This window comes from Bubalus kerabau, chromosome 14, assembly GCF_029407905.1.
Source record: "Bubalus kerabau isolate K-KA32 ecotype Philippines breed swamp buffalo chromosome 14, PCC_UOA_SB_1v2, whole genome shotgun sequence".
Taxonomy (NCBI): domain Eukaryota; kingdom Metazoa; phylum Chordata; class Mammalia; order Artiodactyla; family Bovidae; genus Bubalus; species Bubalus kerabau.
The window spans coordinates 54,084,915-54,106,976 of record NC_073637.1 but is presented as its reverse complement, the minus strand read 5'-3'; the positions used below and the strand labels follow the sequence as shown (position 1 = coordinate 54,106,976).

Below are 22,062 nucleotides of genomic sequence, written 5' to 3'. Positions count from 1 at the left end.
CAAAACTTTATTGGTAACTAAAGAGTTTAAATAGGGTAATTTTTTTTATATTTACAAAGCTAGTATACAAGACATGCCATCACAAGTTGGCTATTGCTCATCTTTAATTTGAATACAGAATTTGAAATGGACATGTTCCACGTGGATTACCAAATTATTTCAAGCAACAAAACTCAAGAGCTAAAAACATACAAATATATCTGAACAATATCCTTGGGATAGTGGACATTTCTCAAATGGGATTTTTAGAAAATTAAATGTGCAGAAGTGATAACAAGAAGATATCTGAGCCCAGAGGTAATGTCTAACAGATGGGTATCATAAACATTTGCCAGATCAGCTTTTGAGAAGACAATGCTATAATCAATCAAAAAGGTTTACTTTAGCTTTTCAATGGATGGTTGTTTAAAATGCTCAATTCCTTTCTATTGAATGAAAGTGGGATAACTAGAAATGAATACAGCTAGTAGAATCTTCAATGAAGAATATTTTGAAGAAATAAAGTTTAAAGATGTCATGAACAGACCTAAATCATTCTTTGATAGTGAATTTGGCCAAAAACAAAGTATTCAGATTCTTAAGTGTAAAATGAAAGAAATTTATTTGGGAGGAATCACATTAACATTTAAAAATTATTACATTTTTTACATGTAGTTCAACAACAAAAAATGTAAATTCATGGAATTTTAAATATAAAATATCCAGAAGTTACATGGAGATAATATAGTATAGTGATTAAGTTTGGAAATTCTATAGGCAGAGCTCCTCAACTAAATTTCCATATCTGCATTTATGAGGTATGTCACCTTGGGCAAGTAACAACTTTTCTGTGCTTTGTTTTTCCTCCTCTTCTCACCGGGGATAATAGTACTTCCCTCATAGTTATATCTGTATCTGCTGCTGCTGCTAAGTCGCTTCAGTCGTGTCTGACTCTGTGCGACCCCATAGATGGCAGCCCACCAGGCTCCCCTGTCTAGTCAATAGTAAATAAATGTTAGCTATTATTTTTCACTGATATTTAATGTTTAAATAATGTTAAATATCTCTGTGTGCCTTTTAATAAAATCTAAGTCCCTTACTATAGTCCACCTCATCCCTGTCTAGCTTCAAACTTTACCTCTCATTTTGTACAATTCTCCTTTCTTATCCACCTCCAGCCAAATAACTCAGCTGAAGTCTTCTCTTAGGAATAATTTTTAAATTATTATTTGTATTTGTTGATCTATCTGCCTACAGTCTGCTACTCTCAGATCTCTTATTATAATTCAGATATCAAATCAGGTGATACCTCCTGAGACACAGTCCTTGAATGAACTGGATATAGTAGACTCATCTTCCATACTATGTATCCTATCACCCTATTACAAATTATTTCTACACGCAGCTCTTTTATCTTTTGTTAACATTTTTCTTTTCTGTCTTGTCTCACTAAAACATTGGCTCCATGTGAGAAGGAACTTTGTCTTTAGTGTTCTATTCATCCCCAGAGCATAAACAGTTCCAAAGGAGAAAGACAAAATTTAAACCTATGATTCAATGAATAACTTCTATGTTGATAAGTTAATTCCAATAGAGGAATAAAAGAGAAGACAAGACTTATGGACCAAAAAAGGAGTGACATTTCTACAACTCAGCCTTCAGAGAGAAATACAGTGAAAGACATCAGATTAAGGAATGCATTCTTGAATGTGTATTGAGGGACTGAGGGGATCTAGCTAGAGTAATCTATTAAGTTCTGCTAACTTCTATTATTGAATTATCCAGAGCAGAGTGATGTATTATGGAGGATATTGTATTAAGATGCTAATTTCTGATCTGCTCTTCTAACTTTAGAAGGCAATGGTAATTTTGTCTTACTGTACTCCCTTACACTGTCCAGGAAAACACAACTACGGATTTAATTAATTTGTGTTGTATAAAGCACCTAAAAATATGTCTCATCTAGAACTGGTTGGAATAAGTTTCAGATTTCTCAAAGGCAAGCATAATTATTAGCCATTTTTGAAAAGAACGGAAGTGTGGTCTAACTCAAGGAGGGAGTTAATTCTGAGAGTCTGGAGGGATGGAAGAGCAATTGGATTCCCTAATGTTAGTCAAGGTTTGACCAAGTTTGTCACAGATGTTTTATATCCAACCCATGTGGCCATCCATGCTTCATTTCTCTAAATCAAACTAGAGTTGACTAAGAAACTAATTTTGGAGAAGAAGGTTATCTGTACAAAAAACTAAGTAAGATTATTCTTGACAACTCTAAAGGATGAAGACTGAAGAGATTTAATTTGCTTCAGAAACGTAAAGGAATGGGACATTTTCTTCCTTCAAATGTGGTGTAGCATTTTCATACCAGGTATGTTATAATTTATTTATTGGTGAAGGAAAGACAGAGAAGCTCATGGTCTTCTTAGTAGAGTATAACTAAAACTGTTAATAATGGGTGAACCAAATGCTTTTCCTTTCTAGGCACTCAAGGGTCTCTACTTTCCTGACACCACTAATCATAGAGTCATCTATTAATATGATATCTTTTAACTTATTTTTTTTGGAATATCTGTTACAGCTGTGCATCATAGGAGGCACTGTACACTGTCTTCTCAGTATATTGTTTCTTCTCCCTCATGAACAAAATCTTGATTTTGCTTCCAGCAATAACTGAAGCATATCAGGCAGTAGTATATCATGATAGTCAAATAATAATCCAATAATTTAGTCTGACAAATACTTCATTTTTCCAGCTTCCCTTGCTGGGAAATTTATCCACATAGTCCTATTTTGGACAAAGAAGGATAACAGAATGTCTGACACACATTTTGTACTCCTGAGGAAAGGGACATATACAGTAAACAGTACCTCCTTCTTTTTGCCTTGAATATGCCCAGTGTTAAAGTAGCCATCTTGTGACCATGTCACAACAATCATGAGAACAAGAAGTGAACAAACTAGGAATACCATAACAAAAATGGAGCATGGCTCCTTGTAACCTAGGTTTAGCAACTGAATCAGGACCTACTTACCTTTTTTCTCTTCACAGGTCTTATATAATTAACATAAATCCTGGAAGCCATGGTTGTTTACTATTGCTGCTGCTGTTTATTTGCTAAGTTGTGTCCGACTCTTTGCGGCTCCATGGACTATAGCCCACCAGGTTCCTCCAATGTATTTCCCAGGCAAGAACACTTCAGTGGGTTGCCATTTTCTTTTCTAGGGGATTTTCCCAATGCAGGGATCAAACCTCCATCTCCTGCTTGGCAGGCACACTCTTTACCACTGAGCTCTCTGGGAAGGCCCTAGGTTTACCTTGAAGCCAAAAGCAGCATCTCAACTGTTTCTACTAGTCCATTTGCTATTCCTAGTGATTACATAATGAATGGACCAATAAGACAGTTGAAATAAAGTACAACTTAAAGGCTTGTTCTAAAATATCTCTTCATTTTAATCTCAGCCAAATGCAATTCTATGACTATCATTACAAGACCAGGTGTAATTAGATAAGGATGATCATAAAAAGCCTGCTTATGCTAAACCTAGAATTGTGAGAAGCTAGGCAAATGGGATTAATCTGAATTAAGTTATTTACTCTATTTGCCTTGAATGTGCTTATTTAGCATGCTCTTTCTAATCTCTGTGCTTTTCTTTATCCTGTTCTCTTTGCCTGGAATACAGTCACCATTTCTTTCTGTGATCCACCAACACAATCTTTAATACTACCTCATTCATGAATCCTAACCTGATCTGCCCTAGCCAAATTTCCTCTCTACTGCCTCTAAATCCTCTGGATATGAATACTAGAACTCCTCTGCATCTCATAGTGTTCTCTCAGATATTCCAGAAACAAAGGTGGAATAATTTTAAGGGGAACATACCACAGAATGGCAGAGGTGGGATTAGAAATAACTGGATACAGGGATCCAAACACAAAACATATTCTTTTCCATTTTCCCCCATGTTTGCACACCTTAGCAAATTCTCTTGTGTTCAGAAATTAATTACTCCATCTAAGAATTTATGGAATATAAAATATGTGGCCTAGTAGAATCTTCTATATCACAAAAGAACACATTTTATAAAATCAGTATTCAGAGTACATGTTAATTTACCAATATATGTGGAAAGTTGCAATTGATCTAAAACTGACTAAAGGCATTATGAAGTGAAATGGCCTCATGAAGAATTATGCATAATATGCTTGCAAGAAAACCAAAACAAACAAAAAACATAATCACAATTCCATGTGATAAGAGCTATATAGCTGTGGATATAGACTACTGCAAAAGAAGTATTAAAAAGTAGACTAACTGTGGTTGAAGGAGTCAGGGTAAGCCTAATAGGGAAATGTTTGAAATAGTCTTGAAGCTGAACAGTTGAATTGATACCACAGGTGGATGGGGCATACTGAAAGAAAAAATAAGCCTGGGTACAGGATTCTAAGGCTGGAAACCAAAGTATACATGGAGAATGAAAAGTAACTTCCTTCAAAGATAGGAAATGCATGGTTAACTATTAAGATCATTGCAGATATGTGCTCATAGAAAGGCTGCCATTGTAAAACTCAGAAGTGACACTTAGGAACAAATACAGTTAATAGCTGACGTGCCACTACTTCCAGGGCCTTCCTCAACAAAGGAGCTTAGCACATAGTCATTGAATCAGAAAATCTTAGAAGCATTTACTGACCTGGTGAATATTCAGAGACACCTTTGAAGTAGATTATAAACATTTAATTCCAGATTTGAGACTGAAACATTTTAGTTTCAGTTCTGAGACTGAAAAATATTTATAGAGGTATGTCTGCCCTTTTTTTTAAAAAAAAAAATTGCTTTTATACTCTTTTCCCAATTCTACAGCCTTCTATCTTCATAATGATGCACATCCTTTAATGAACAGCCAGAATCATTAAGAAAAAAAAAAAAAAATAACTTCAAGTCTTTTCTTTTTAAGCATTTCTTTCTTTCTTTTTCTTTGACAAGCACAAGCAGTAGTTCACAGCAATGACAAAGAAGCGATGATTTTCCTCATTCCAGACTCCTGAACATCCTATACAATTTCAAATTCAGGTATGGCTACAAAGTCCAGTATTTTTGCATCAATAATCTCACGTTACATAGAATTTAAATACTAGAAAAGGAAATTTAGGTTTCCTTTTTTAACCTCATTGACATTTTAGACAAAGAGAAATATAAAATGATGCAGAACAAAGAAAGACCATTATGTAAACACAGAGCCATGACTTGAAAAATGTCACTAGCCCTGTTAGAGAAAAAAAAAAAAAAAAAAGGAAAGAGGAAAGCAGATTAAGAAACATTTGCCCTTCTGAGCACATGGCAGCGATTATATTTGAGCAATAAGCCACAGCACTGTTACTTTTAGTCCATTACACAGCAATATCTGTAAACACAATTTGCTTGGATTTTCATTTGTCTTTGGGAGCAATTCACAGGAAATCACAGTATATACAACAGTTCTCAGGGTTTAAAAGTATGTATTAAACATCATTTTGTTAATTTAACTTGTGTTAATGATGTAACAATTCTAGCACAGGTAAGGAAAAAAAACCTTGAAATAAACAAGGAGAAAGAATTATATCTCAGTACTATGTCTCTTGAGTGTATTTTCACAAACAATAATTTGATTCCAATTACCTTTTGAATCCCATGTGAATATCTTTAATGCTGTAACCTTTTCAACTTTCCAACTTCTGTAAGAATTTTCATTCACCTGACTTCTTAAGAAACTTTATAGAACTCTTTTGATTTTTTCAAATATTCTAACAGTAAAGACTACAATTTAGTTCTCATTTATATAATTAGTCTACTTCTTATTATGATACTGGTAAATAAATTCATTTTGTTCATATAACAATTGATGTAACCCACTTATGGTTTTCGATGATTCTCAGTCTATGAGCTTCTACCTGTTTTAAGTGTCAGAAAGTTGATTTGAGTATAGCATAATAGTTCTATATAAATTTATTTTTAACAAGACAATTTAACAAGAAAGCAAAACAAACTAAAATCTTAGCTATTCTTCAGTGTAAAATCATCTGAAACCATCCAGTTATCGTTAAGGGCTGACTGCTGCTGCTAAGTCGCTTCAGTCTTGTCCGACTCTGTGCGACCCCATGGACTGCAGCCTACCAGGCTTCTCTGTCCATGGGATTCTCCAGGCAAGAACACTGGAGTGGGTTGCCATTTCCTTAAGGGCTGACTAACTATAACTAATACACATGTATTGTGTATGTTTTGCAGTGACAGGTAGGAGCTCAAGCACTGGGTTCCCATTTATTAAAAAGTTTAATTGTACTTCTTAAATATTTCATGGGGGAGAATACTGTTATTTTAAAGTACATAAATAAATAAGTTCATAGTCACATATTACTTAAACTTTCTGAACCTATTGTTTCAACCATAAAATAGTAATAGCTAGAATACCTGTAATTTTTGAAGTTGTTAAGGTCAAATATACATGGAAGGGAGTTGTAAACTTCAAATTGATAATCAAATGTTGAATATTACTTCATGTGGTGTATTGCAATTACTAATAAATATTTAGCATCAGTGTTTGGCCATTTTTTTTCCTCCCAAAATACTTACTGGTATAGACAAGTTGAAAGCCTTCATCCGTCCCTTCAGAATCAGAATTAAATTCTAGCCAGAGCTGGTTTGAAGTACTACTAAGTGTCAGTCCTCGCATAGACGCACCAGTAAAAGCACCTAGGAGATGAGTTGTTTTATCTTTTCCATCATAAATCTGCAAAATATATTTAAAATTAAAATGAAAATGTGTCAATAATAAACAATTTTGAGCATGTATTTATATTTATGAAGAAAATGAGCGATTACACTCCCCAATTCAAGTCATTACATGTTTCCCAAGAAAAACCGCATATATCATTAATTGATTTTACAAATGTCACAGTAAGAGAGTTAAGACTCCACATGGATAATTTTACTATTTCAAGCTAAGTAGACACTAAGTAACACTCAAACTCATGTTATAAAGTTTTTGCTCTTATTTTAAAAACAATGTTTTTTTATGGCAGACAATTTAAAATTGAGCATTGATTGGTTGGTTGTTGTTCTGAACTTTCTCAAGGGCACCAAACACCTGGTTTTCTAATAACATGATTAATATAAAATATACTTGCTTCTTTGTACATTCTATTTATCCACACCTTTTAACTTATTTAATTTTTGACACTTTAAAAATGCTAAAACGGTGCTAAATGCTTTTAGAAACTGATTTAACAAGGCAAAAAATACAAAACAAAACTGATACTTTCCCTAAGATGCCTACCTCATTCCCATTCTTCTGAAGGTGTAGCTTCTCATTGTCCTCTAATTTGGTTTATCTTTTCAAAGCATTATAGACATTTCTTCATGTCAGTAGATATAAATTCTTGCTTTTGAGAACTGGGTAATATTTCATCCAGCTACACTATCACAACTTGCTTTACCATTCCTATATTAACCATTAACATTCCTATATTAACAAACATTTTTGCCACTAAAAGTGATCCTGAAAAAAACACCTTTTACATATTATCTCACATTTCTCTTTGGTACTTGTATTTCAGTAAGAAAGGTTTCATACATTTAATACATTGAATTTGGGTGCTCAAATGTAGGTGTATTGTCAGATTATTTTCCAAAAAGTGTAGAGTAATTAAACTGAGGATTTGTCAACACTGCATATTGCCATTCTTTTTTAAGGCATGCATTTTTAGTGTGGTAGCTATTACTCCCAACGGTGTGAAAATTAATCCTTAGAGTTGATAAAACCTTGGATATGACGATGATTTGTTGACCTACAAAGACCAACTCTAACTGACAAATCTCATTCCACAGTACTTAGTTTTATGAAGTTGAATCTGGGGGCTCCTTCTGCAAATGATAACAAATAGAAAAATTTGAAAATACTTCTGAAAGTTACTTGTATTTTGCCAAAACTTTCTTACTTCTGACCTATCATAAGAGTAAAAATTATGTCACTAAACTTCTAATCTGGTGATCTTGCCAAAGCACCAATGTTCCCCCATTATGTTCATCTCACCTAAGAGATGCTACTTAGATGGTACATGATGGAAGTTTTATTATCACTACATTAATTTGTATATATATATGTTTCTTGTGCTAAATGGTTGGATTTAACTTGATTACCTATCTATAATGTTTTCTAAAATTTGTAACTAAAAGCTAATGTATAACTTTTTTTCTTTTTATCAAATTATCCCTATAAGGTTTTAGATTATGTTTATATTAGAAAATTAAATTAGAAAAAATTACTATATTTTAAAATCTAATTTATTCAAATAAAATAGTGAGATTTTTTGATCTATGGATTCAAGGTATTCTCCAATCCAAGGAAATGTTCTTGAGTTTTAGTTTATTTAATTATTCCCTGTATATTTTATTATTTTATTTCCATTTTGAATGCCTATTATTTACATATTCAGTCTCCAAATTGCATTGCAATTCTTTTACATGTTTTTCTTCTGAAATTTATCTATATTCCCTCTATATTATAGCTTATCTTCCACTGGAACTTTCACATTAACAATTGAATTTTCAACAGTAACTAATCTCTTTTTATATTTTCTATTAAAATCTTAAATTTTAAGTTCTATTAATAGGTCAGTCAAGTTCTAGAAAGTCAGTCTGTCTGTCTGTCTTCGCCTTCTTCCGTTTATTTCCCCAGTCTCTGTTTTTGGTACTTAAATTGCATTATCAATATTTATCTAATAATATTAATATTAATCTAATTATTACTATTAATTATTAATATTAATCTAATAAATATTTATTCAATAATTATCAATTATTAAATTACATATCAAGATTGTTGGGAGAAATATCAATAACCCCAGATACACAGATGACATCACCCTTATGGCAGAAAGTGAAGAGGAACTAAAGAGACTCTTTATGAAAGTGAAAGAGGAGAGTGAAAAAGCTGGCTTAAAACTCAGCATTCAAAAACTAAGATCATGGCATCCGGTCCCATCACTTCTTCTCAAATAGATGGGGAAACAATGGAAACAGTGACAGACTTTATTTTCTTGTGCTCCAAAATCACCGCAAATGTTGACTGTAGCCATGAAATTAAAAGACGCTTGCTCCTTGGAAAAAAGCTATGGCCAACCTAGGCAGCATATTAAAAAGCAGAGACATTACATTGCTGACAAAGGTCCACCTAGTAAAAGCTATGGTTTTTCCAGTGGTTATGTATGGATGTGAGAGTTGGACTATAAAGAAAGCTGAGTGCCCTAGAATGGATGCTTTTGAACTGTGGTGTTAGAGAAGACTCTTGAGAGTCCCTTGGACTACAAGAAGATCAAACCAGTCCATCCCAAAGGAAATCAGTCCTGAATATTCATTGGAAGTACCGATGCTGAAGATGAAGCTCTGATACTCTGGCCACCTGATGCAACAAGCTGACTCATTGGAAAAGACCCTGATGCTGGGAAAGACTGAAGGCAGGAGGACAAGGGGACGACAGAAGATGAGATGTTTGGATGGCATCACCGAGTTGATGGACATGAGTTTGAGGAAGCTCTGGGAGTTGGTGATGGACAGGGAAGTCTGGCATGCTGCAGTCCATGGGGTCACAGATTCGGACATGACTAAGCAACTGAACTAAACTTATAGTTTTATATTTTCTTATTACAGATATAGGTTTTAAATATCTCAAAGACAACAATGCTTTTATTTAACATGCTTTACAAATGTAGCTTTGTTCAGAGCCCCTAGTATTCTTTTCTAACAACATTTTATAACTTTTCTGCCCAGACATTGTGAAGTCTCCAGTGTCTAGGCATTTCCTGCTCTCTCCCTTTGTGCCCGTGTTAATCTAAAGCTTCATATTACAACCCTCCAGCTTCCACAAATTTATTTATTTGTTTTATTACCAATGAAAAGGAAGTGGAAATAAGAGTGAGAAATAGAGGTAGTGAGTCATAAAATCAATTCAACATGCTCACTAAATTCCTAACAGCAAACATCTTACTGGTCTCCCTTTTCTTTTTAAAAGGTCTTTCTGTAATTTTTTTTTTTAATGTGTTGACTATTTAAGGAATATTTGACTTCTAGATAAAGGGCTGTATGGATAATTCCCTAAAATTATATGGCAGTACCAGGAACCCCTCTTGGAATCTAATTAATCATACAAATATAGTTCTGTTAGTTATCAGCAAGAATTTGTCTTCAACAAAGCCGAAGCAAATGCTGAGGTTGTTAGGTCAGGAATATTTTTGTTTGTTTGTCTGAGTACATAAGAGTCAACTTTTCATTTCTTAAGAATAGCACTCTTGAGGAATAATTCAGAGACAAAGAAACATTGCTTGTCAGGGAAAACAACCTGTGTGTTTGAGTTTCAAATGTTCAATGTGCTCATAAATTGACTTCTGAATACAGTTATATTATGACTCTATATATGCTGTAGCTTATAAGTTCTGTGGTTGGAGGTACACAATCACAATCAAACCATGTAACCAACTGACCCAGTGGACCTAATTTGTAGTTAATACTGTCAAAGTAACCACATAGGATAGGCTTCCCTGATAGCTCAGATGGGAAAGAATCCTTCTACAATGCAGAAGACCTGGGTTCATTTCCTGGGTCGGTAAGACCCCCTGGAGAAGGGAATGGCAACTCACTCCAGTATTCTTGCCTGGAGAATGCCATGGACATGGGGTCATAAAAGTTGGACACGACTTGAGTGACTAACACAACCACATAGAATTTTTTCCTTTTATTTCTCTTATTGCTAACAAACATATAATTTCATTCATATGTTAAATATAAATAAGTTTTCTTGGATTCAACTAGTTCTGCTTTCAAGTGTGGATACATTTTAAGAACTTTCAGTTTGTCAAAAACAACCAAATAAAGGGGAAATATAAATAAATAATAGTTGCAATTGAGTAAATGGGAATTGAAATTTACTTTTAACTTTAAAAAAAAGGTCTCTCCTAATTTTTGTCCTCAAATTTTCAGTGGTAATAATAATAATAATAAGAGTTTAACCTTAGCAGAGAGCCTTATTTCACTCCACATATATAACCCTAAGAAAAATTTTAAAAATAACCCAATTGTCTGCCGTAAGAGATACTTATTTATATTAATTTTTTCAAGACATAAGCCTTTTTGCTTTTTAAAAAGAAACTTTATTTAAGAAATGATTTCTAAATAATCATTGAAGAAGAATTTATGAAAAAAGAGCTAAATTTTCAAATGAAAATAATTATCTTAAACTCAGCTGGGCGAATCTAATTTAGCACCAAAGCTAACTACCATTTATTTAACAATGTAAAGTCAAAAGGCAGAAAGCAAATAATGTAGAAGCACCACTATAATTATCAAAATTAAATGAAGTGTGATCATTCAGCTATGAAATTTTGGAAGTGTATATAAATTCTTAGGTCAAAATGAAAAGCAACTGTTAATTAGAAGGCTTTAAAAACAGAGAAGAGTTTTATAGTTATGATCAAGTCAATGCTGTTTAACCTGTAAATAAAATACTTCAGTGTATTCAAATATATATGAACACATAAAAGCAACAAGGAAGGAAAAATCAGTGTATACAGTCAAAGACTAATTATGTCTGAAATGTATATGAATGCAATCATACAAATAAGAAAATAAAACAAAATATGTCTTACATTTTATAATAAATTTATGGTACAGAGTGATTATGTCAGGTTTGATCAGAATCTCATAGAAACTCTGAGGTTATTATTTCTCATTTCTTTTCTATTTAAAATCAGGATATTTAAGTATATTTTTATTTATTTGAGCTTGTTCTTTTCTTTTTCTAAATGACATTATTATTTTTGAGGTATGTCTTAATATCTATTTTTAGTTTTCAGAAATTTAGAAAGCTAAAAAGAATAAGGAAACTGTAATAGCATACAGAAACTCAGAGAGGACTTGAGCGCTCCCATGCCCGCACAGGAATAGTCTCACCTATTTAGTGTTTAATTCAGATAATGAATTACTTTTATGTCAAATGTAGAATTCAAGTTTTCTCAAGAATTAATATTGTGAAAGGTATTGCAGGCTTTAATAACATTAATGAAGCTCTTTGAAAAGACTAATTTGTTATAAAATTGCAATTAATTTGGTAGTCTTACACAAGAACAGATGAGAACTTAATATTTCCATGTTTCAATTATCAAAGCTTTTATAATGAATCAGGGTTTGACATTTGTTATGGTGTACAGACCATCCTATTTCTGAAAGGTCAAACCCTATTATGATGAACTGCTTCAGTCAGTTCAGTTCAGTTCAGTTGCTCAGTCCTGTCCAACTCTTTGAGACCCCAAGACCTGCAGCATGCCAGGCCTCCCTGTTTATCACCAACTAACCAGAGTTTACTCAAACTCATGTCCATTGAGTTGGTGATGCCATCCAGCCATCTCATCCTCAGTCGTCCCCTTCTCATCCCACTTTCAATCTTTCCCAGCATCAGGGTCTTTTCCAAGGAGTCGGTTCTTCACATCAGGTGGCCAAAGTACTGGAGTTTCAGCTTCAGCATCAGTCCTTCCAGTGAACACCCAGGACTGATCTCCTTTAGGATGGATTGGTTGGATCTCATTGCAGTCCAAGGGACTCTCAAGAGTCTTTTCCAACACCACAGTTCAAAAGCATTAATTCTTTGGTGCTCAGCCTTCTTTATAGTCCAACTCTCACATTCATACATGACCACTAGAAAAACCATAACCTTGACTAGAATGGACACTTGTTGGTAAAGTAATGTAAAGCTTTTTAATATGCTGTCTAGGTTGGTCATAACTTTCCTCCCAAAGAACAAGCGTCTTTTAATTAAATGGCTACATTCACCATCTGCAGTGATTTTGGACCCCAAAATATAAAGTCTGTCACTGTTTCCACTGTTTCCCCATCTATTTGCAATGAGGTGATGGGACCAGATGCCATGATCTTCGTTTTCTGAATGTTGAGCTTTACGCTGACTTTTTCACTCTCCTCTTTCACTTTCAAGAGGCTCTTTAGTTCTTCTTCACTTTTTGCCATAAGGGTGGTGTAATCTGTATATCTGAGGGTATTGACATTTCTCCGGCAATCTTGATTCCAGCTTGTGCTTCCTCCAGCCCAGTGTTTCTCAAGATGTACTCTGCATATAAGATAAATAAGCAGGGTGACAATATACAGCCTTGACGTACTCCTTTTCCTATTTGGAACCAGTCTGCTGTTCCATGTCCAGTTCTAACTGTTGCTTCCTGACCTGCATATAGGTTTCTCAAGAGGCAGGTCAGGTGGTCTGGTATTCCCATCTCTTTCAGAATTTTCCACAGTTGGTGGTGATCCACACAGTCAAAGGCTTTGGAAAAGTCTATAAAGCAGAAATATATTTTTTTCTGGAACTCTCTTGCTTTTTCAATGACTGAAGAGATGTTGGCAATTTGACTTCTGGTTCCTCTGCCTTTTCTAAATCCAGCTTGCACATCTGGAAGTTCACGTATTGCTGAAGCCTGGCTTGGAGAATTTTGAGCATTACTTTGCTAGCATGTGAGATGAGTGCAACTGTGTGGTAGTTTGCACATTCTTTGGCATTGCCTTTCTTTGGGATTGGAATGAAAACTGACTTTTCCAGTCCAGTGGCCAGTGCTGAGTTTTCTAAGTTTGCTGGCATGTTGAGTGCAGCACTTTGACAGAATCATCTTTCAGGATTTGAAATAGCTCAACTGGAATTCCATCACCTCCACTAGCTTTGTTCATGGTGATGCTTCCTAAGGTCCACTTGACTTCATATTCCAGGACATGTGGCTCTAGGTGAGTGATCACACCATCGTGATTATCTGCTTATGGATACTCAAAGCTGTTGTTGTTGCTAATGATATAAGATATGTATTAGAAAGTATATTCCCACTCATTACTCTAGTGAATTAGCAAATAAGATATAATCTGAACGCAAGAGCAAAAAAAGTAACATCAAAAGAAAGAAATTACACGTGTACATGAGCATAATTATTCAAACCTTCAAATTATTCCTGCTCATGGATACTAGAATTTTCAATTTGGCCATTTGTTTTATAGGTTGATTAAGAATTTATATAATTTTTGTAATGAGTTGAGTTAGATCTCAAATTTTGAAAAAAAAATTTTTTTTTCAAAATATTTCAAATCTACAATGTTCTCTCCAAAGACAATGTGTAACAAAAGAGAACATTTGTTTGTACTCATATCTTTATATATCTTTACAACAGTTACATAATGTGTAATCAATTATAAGAGCTAGTGTGCTTCAGTGAGGGAGTTGGGAGTGGAATGAAGGGTCAGGTTTTCAGGGGCCTTAGCTTTGTGGTTCTGTTGAAGTCCCAACTCTACCTTCAAAGCTGACTGGCATGTCACACATCATTTTACTTCTGTGATCCTCAGTATGAGAAAATAGGAAGGGTCTTATGAGGCCTAGTAATAACACTCTGTGATTTGGTTGTCAAATACAGATATTTTCCCTGGTAGCTCAGCTCATAAAGAATCTGCCTGCAATGGAGTAGGCCTGGTTTGATTATTGGGTTGGGAAGATCTTCTGGAGAAGGGATAGGCTACCCACTCCAGTATTCTGGCCTAGAGAATTCCATGGGCTGTTTAGTCCATGGGGTTGCAAAGAGTCAGAGACGACTTTCAACTTCACTTTCTATTTCTGCATAAGAAATAAGTCTTTAAACTTCAGAATGCCAACTATAGTAAAGAGATCGTCTTTTGTCCCCCTGCTACATTCCTTTATCTAAACATAATGCTTAGCTTTTTTCTGAAAATAAAAACAAATACAGTGATAACAAAAACATAAATAGTAGTTCTAATTAGTATTCAAATTTTGTCCAATTCAGCTGACAAGCAGAGCAACTTACTATTGACTGTTTAAAGCCTACATATGATAAACACCATCTATAAATGTTAATTAAAAATAATTAATTAAGTTATATAGTTTGAGTGATGGATTGAGAAGTTCAATATTCTTGCCTACTGAAAGTAATATAACCAAACAAAGATATATTCATAATTCCCAAACCTGCTGGTCATCACAAAATCTGGAGAGCTTTATAAAAATCCTTAATCCCAGGTGGAGATGAACTGAACCAATTTTCCCTAGATCTACTGAAACTTAACTAGTTTGGTTACAGATCAGTTCAGTTCAGTCGCTCAGTCGTGTCCGACTCTGCGACTCCATGAACCTCAGCATGCCAGGCCTCCCTGTCCATCACCAACTCCCGGAGTTCACCCAAACCCATGTCCATTGAGTCAATGATGCCATCCAACCATCTCATCCTCTGTCGTCCCCTTCTCCTCCTGCCCTCAATCTTTCCCAGCATCAGGGTCTTTTCAAATGAGTCAGCTCTTCGCATCAGGTAGCCAAAGTATTGGAGTTTCAGCTTCAGCATCAGTTCTTCCAATCAATATTCAGATAACTAAGGTGTTTATAAGGAGGCGGAGGGAGAGAGAAAGTGGGTGAGTGAGTAAATGAGAATCAGCCTAAATGATGGGTTCTCAGAAAGGAAAGTTGTGTGTGTGTGTATAGAGATATAGATTAAAATACATACTTTTTTTATTATTTGTTTTGTTCTTTGCTCTCAGTCAAAGGATAAAAGGTTCTGTAATAGGCTAATTGTTTTTCTTATTTCTTCCTATGTCCTAGTTGGAATGGAGCAAAAGAAGTGATTACTAAATTTAATACTGGAAAGTCCTGTGGATGAGGATGGCCTCTGATGGATTCAGTTCAGTTCAGTTCAGTCACTCAGTCATGTCTGATTCTTTATGACCCCATGGACTGTGGCACGCCAGGCTTCCCTGTCCTTCAACAATTCCCAGATCTTCCTAAAACTCATGTCCATCAAGTTGGTGATGCCATCCAACCATCTCATCCTCTGTTGTCCCTTATCCTCCTGCCTTCAATCTTTCCCAGCATCGGGGTCTTTTCCAAGGCATCAGTTCTTTGCATCAGGTGTCCAAAGTATCAGAGTTTCAGCTTCAACATCAGTCCTTCCAATGAACACCCAGGACTGATCTCCTTTAGTGTGGACTTGTTGGATCTTCTTGCAGTCTAAGGGACTCTCAACAGTCTTCTCCAAAACCACAGTTCAAAGGCATCAATTCTTCAGTATATGGTCCAGATTTCCTTATGGTCCAGGTTTCACATTAATACATGACTACTGAAAAAAACCATAGCTTTGACTAGAAGGGCCTTTGTTGGCAAGGTAATATCTCTGCTTTTTAATGTGCTGTCTAGGTTGGTCATAGTTTTTCTCCCAAGGATCAAATGTCTTTTCATTTCATGGCTGCAGTCATCATCTGCAGTGATTTTGGAGCCCAAGAAAATAAAGTCCGTAACTGTTTCCACTGTTTCCCCATCTATTTGCCATGAAGTTGTTAGGTAGGTAGAATAGGAAAAAGGAGTCCAGAATGGTGGTGGCTAAAAGACAAGGAAGGGAAAAGCCCGCAAAAATAGAACAAAGGAAAGTCCGAGGACCAGAGTGAGGACCTCAGGTAGAACAAACAGCACTCCTGGCTAGCCCAGTTTACATAGGGCAGGCCTGGTGGGTGGGGAAGAAAAAATATATAAAAAGAGGAGCCAAAGGGCCAGATCTCTCTTCCTCTCTATCTTTCTCTTGCTCTCTCTGTCTCTTTCTCACTCTGTCTCTCTCTGTCTCTCGCTCTGTCTCTCTCTCACTCTCACTCTCTCTCTGTCTTTCTCTTGCTCTCTGTCTCTCACTCTCTGTCTCTCACTCTCTCTCTGTCTCTCTGTCTTTCTCTTGCTCTCTCTCTGTCTCTTAGATCTCTCTCTACTCTTCCTGTCTTTTGGGTCAGCATGCCCTCATGCCTCGAGGATATATTTTCCTTTATTTTCTAAATAAAACTGAACTGTGACATGGATCTGTAACACTGATCTGTCCAACAGCTGTGAAACGGTCTGTCCGTCCAAGATCTGTCTGAGGGCTGTAATGCTGGTCCATTGCTTCAAACTTTTGTTGTGACAATACAGAACTGAGGAAATTACACACTCAAAAGGGATGGGACTGGATGCCATGATCCTAGTTTTTTGAATGTTGAGTCAGTTTGCAGTTAGGCAAATTACCTTCCATCCTGAGAGGACTCTGGGTTTACCAATCTCTGAGAATTAATCATTTGTCCACTGCAAAGTACCCTGTCTACTTGTGCATGCCTAGCTGTGCCTGTGCCAGTAGGTATCTTTGAACTGATAGTTGTTCTTGGGATTACTGAGAAGAATAACATATAGGCAGTTTACCTTTTATACTGGTGGAGAGACCATGAAGACAGTGTTTAAAAGCCCATCCCCGACTGTCTCTATAGAGTGACTTACCAAAGTTATTTTAAAATAATAATTTAGAATAAATCCCAGGTTAGACTATTAGTAGGAGGATGATTGAATTGGTACGCTTCCAGGTTAATATCTAATAAATAATCTTTTCAACTTTGGAAAACATATTTATTCTAAGAAAGATAAAAATAAAAAAAAATTCTGGGAATATATATTTTTATTCTTTCACTTATGAAAGAAAAATCACTATTTAATTAAATCCACTACAGAGCTTGACATTGAGTTTTCCTGCCTTCCTTTGTCTCTCACCATCAAATCCCCTCACACTGTCACTCATTACTGAATTCCATTCTTCCTCAAGGTAACACACATAACAAATGCATGTGACCTTATTCCAAACAATAAGACATTAAACAGAAAGCACTCTGAGAAACATATAGGACTATTTTTTAACAGGTATCACCAATTATTCCAAATGGATTTTTCAAGTAATAAACATTATTTAGTATGGAAAATTAATATATAAATTTCAAGCAACATTGAGAGGAGAAAAATATTTTAGGAAGCATCATGGTAGACAGGGGGAAGCATTTCCTGACTTTTAACTTATAAATGCATGTTTATTATTGTTACTTATGTGATACAGATTAATAGCTACACTCATACTTCTGATCTATGTCTTGATACATTTTTTCTTCTCCATATTTAGCCAGGAAAAAAGAAAAGAAAAGAAAAAGCACTGGCTTACTTCTAAGTACAAGGTTTCCATTAATCTCAATTTGACTCCAATTTAGCAAATAAATTTATTTTTAACAGGAAAACCCAAACAATGAGCTAGAAATTGAAGATATTATATACAAAGTGAAGTTTTGTTGCCTAGAGGGCAAAAGCACAAAAAACAAGAATGGCTTTAAATTAATAATAAAATTGTATACATCCAGGTGTACTGAAGGAAATCTTTCCCATATCTACATAAATGATGCAAGCATACAGACCTGTTTGTGTTAGACAACCAACAATTATCACCAAATTAATATTATTTTTAAAAGGACATAACTTATAATGTTAAAATCACCACTTCAATAAAAATCCCCCATCCCAATCTGGGATATCACAATTTTTTTTTCAAGATTTGTGAAAATAGAATATCATAAATTTCTTAGCTGGATTAAGGACATTTTGATAATGAGAAAAATATATGTGGTCGTTTTTTAAATATTTATGTGTGATTTTATAGAAGTATTTACCATTATTCTAATAATCTATATCAACTATATTTATCAAAATATTTAATTTGCAAAACATGGATCAATAAATATGAAAATATATATTTACTGTACCATTTTCAAACAAATTTTTGGCCACACCATGCAGTCTGTACGATCTTAGTTACCTGGTCAGGGATAGAACCTGGGGCCACAGCAATTAATGCGCCAAGTCCTAACCACTGGACCACCAGGGAATCACCTTAACTATATCTTTAAATGTGATCATTTCAAATTTTTAAAATAAATTTAAAAAATTACTTAAATGTTTATTATTGACAGAGTATATTTTTCTTAAATAATGTATAGATATTGTTAGTTTGATTTATTCATAAATTATAAAATTTTCATAGTCATAAAGGCATAGAGTTTTCCTTGTATCAACAGAGTTAAATAAGTTACTTAAAAAAACATCAAAATGTAAATAAATAAATGACCATTTATGGGTTGATTATGTTTCATAGATAAATAATGTATAATTTAAACCTATGAATGGCAGAATAAACTTATGGCAGATTATATACACACATTAATGAATACTTAATGATTAAAATGATCAAAATATAAATATTCTGAGTTCACTTACCTTAAGAACATCTCCTTGTGCTAAATGAAATGTTCTGGCTGAAATATTGATTCCCTTTCCTGCTTGAACCTGAATACTATAAATGCATTCATGGTTGTTTTCATAGTTCAGTGGATAATTTGGAGAGAGCAAAATGCCTTCATTATTTGTTGCAGATGCACCACATTCAGCTGCAGGTAAAACAGAATATTGAAAAAACACAGTTTAATAGAAAGCATTATCATTTAAAGTAATGTAAAGTATGTAAGTGTAGATGTATTTTACTTTAACTAGAGTCTAACATGAACAAAATGTACAGAATGGTTCTGTGTTGAAGATGACTCATTCCCTCTCAAACAATAGATGGGAAGAAGGAACTACTACACTACTGCCCTTGTACAGAACACTTGTACATAAATAGAAATACACAATAGTTTCAGTATTTTCCGGCCTTGGATGAAGGGAGAGCATGGAAAAAGAAAAAGAACAAAATATTTTCGGGATGCATTTTAAGTTTGTAGATCTCTAACTAATTTACTATTTTAAAATCTATTTACTTTAAATTATAACAAAAGTAAAGAGATCAATTTTTTAGAATGATTCTTAATCTTTTCATTTTTACCTTTTTTTGAACTTGTCCCTTCTTCCTCCCACTAGTCAGTTTTTTTTATGACCCAAGAACTTCAGTAACAAAAAGTAGAATAAAGACTACAGTGTCTTTGAAAATGAATATAATAGATAAAACCCACAAACCAATCAGTAATGGCAGAGGTTTGGGCATCTTTGGAAATTCTATCAATTTTCCTAGTTTCAAAGATAGAATGGATTAAGGCACTCTCTAATCAGCATATGATACTGCTAACTCTCCAGGACTAACTTTGCAAAATTTTAGTGTCTAACCACTTAAAGAGAACTATGAATTTCTCACTTTTTTTTCTTTATTTTTTTAATTTAATTTTATTTTTTAAACTTTACATAATTGTATTAGTTTTGCCAAATATCAAAATGAATCCGCCACAGGTATACATGTGTTCCCCATCCTGAACCCTGAATTTCTAATTTTTTTAAAATGTAATTTCAATGTATTACTTTAAAAAGATTGTAGTAATACTGCAAAACCAAATGAGTCTTTATAATTCCCAAACATGCTCTTTAGGTAACAGAAATTCAATGAACTCAGCTTTCTATCTTATGTAATAACTTGCTTCATATTATCATTCCATAGGCCAGGGAGAGTCGTATTATTCAAGGTTATTACTTTTTAGAAATAAGATTTTTAAATTAATGCTTCATGGGAAGAGTCATAGGAAGTATACAACAAATACACAACAAGGTAGAAGATGATGAATTGCTTTACTTTTTAAATGCTAAAACATTAACAATAATCTGGCAGAAGAAAAGGCTAATGAGGAACTGAAAATGATCAAGAGGGAGTAGTCAGTATAATATCAACATAGAAAAAAAATAATAAAACTAGTGATGTGATGCTAACAATCAACTAGTCACATGACATATCACCTAGTAAAGCTCCTTCAAGCGACTTTTAAGGTAAAAGAAAAACAAAAAACTTCACAGACTCTCAATATTGATTTAAAGTATATATTTTATGTAGCAGAAGATTTTGTTTCCTTGAAACTAAATTGTCCTTCACAACATGAATATGGAACCAGCTGATAGAGCACAAACTTGTAGAGATTCCTATGCTTTTAATTACACTATGAAAAGTGAAGTGTTAGTTGCTCAATCATGTCCAATTCTGCGACCCCAAGGACTGTAGCCTGTCAGGCTCCTCTGTCCACAGAATCTCCAGGCAAGAATACAAGAGTGGGTTGCCATTCCCTTCTCTAGGAGATCTTACCAACCAAAGGATCATGCTGTGTAATAATTCAATTTGCCCTCACCTCATATCATCTGAATTACTGAGAAACTCATCGGTATAGGACACCATAACATAATACATCTTTCACTTAGTGGGAAAAAAATCATTTCTATTTTATTTTTAAAAAATTTTTACTGGAGTGTACTTGACTTAAAATTTTGTGTTAGTTTCTGCTGTACAGCAAAGTGAATCATATATATATATATACACACTCTGTTTTAGATTATTTTCCCATGCTGTTGTGCTGTACTGTCACTCAGGCATGTCTGACTCTTTGCGATCCTATGGACTGTAGCCAGCAGGAGGCTCCTCTGTCCATGGGATTGTCTCAGAAAGAATACTGCAGTGAGTTGCCATTTCCTTCCCCAGGGGATCTTCCTGACCCAGGGATTGAACTTGCAACTACTGCGTCTTCTAACCATTCTTTGCAAATGATTAGAAGTATGTATATGTTAATCTCAGTCTCCTAATTTATACCCTTTTTCCCCCGCAGTATGTTTCCCTTGTGCCTCAGCTGGTAAAGAATCTGCCTGCAATGCGGGAGACCTGGGTTCAAACCCTGGGTCGGGAAGATCCCTTAGAGAAGGGAATGGCTACCCACTCAAATATTCTGGCCTGGAGAATACCATGGACTGTATAGTCCATGGGGTTGCAAAGAGTCGGACATAACTGAGAGACATTCACTACACTTCACTTTCACTTTCCCCTCAGTAATCATAAATTTATTTTTTACATCTGTGACTCTATTTCTTTTTTGCAAATAAATTCATCCATATCATTTTTTTTTAGATTCCATATATAAGCAATATCATTTCTCTGTCTGATTACTTTACTCAGTATGATAATCTCTAGGTCTACCCATGTTGCTGCAAATGGCATTATTTCATTACTTTTTATGGCTGAGTGATATTCCATTGTATATATGTATCATGGAAACACTGTCAGACTTTATTTTTCTGGGCTCCAAAATCACTGCAGATGGTGACTACAGCCATGAAATTAAAAGATGCTTACTCCTTGGAAGGAAAGTTATGACCAACCTAGATAGCATATTCAAAAGCAGA

The 22,062-nt window shown here is 34.6% G+C and overlaps 1 protein-coding gene across 3 annotated transcripts in view; it reads right to left on the bottom strand.

Moving 5' to 3' along the window:
- The window catches only part of CSMD3 (CUB and Sushi multiple domains 3), a 1,475,959-nt gene that overhangs the window by 402,912 nt on the left and 1,050,985 nt on the right, over positions 1–22,062 (bottom strand). For all 3 annotated transcript variants that reach the window (XM_055546406.1, XM_055546407.1, XM_055546408.1), the window contains 2 exons: positions 19,141–19,310; positions 6,588–6,744 (listed from right to left, as the gene is read on the bottom strand). In XM_055546406.1, coding sequence (XP_055402381.1) covers positions 6,588–6,744; positions 19,141–19,310 — 327 coding nt within the window. The remainder of the gene's footprint in view (positions 1–6,587; positions 6,745–19,140; positions 19,311–22,062) is intronic.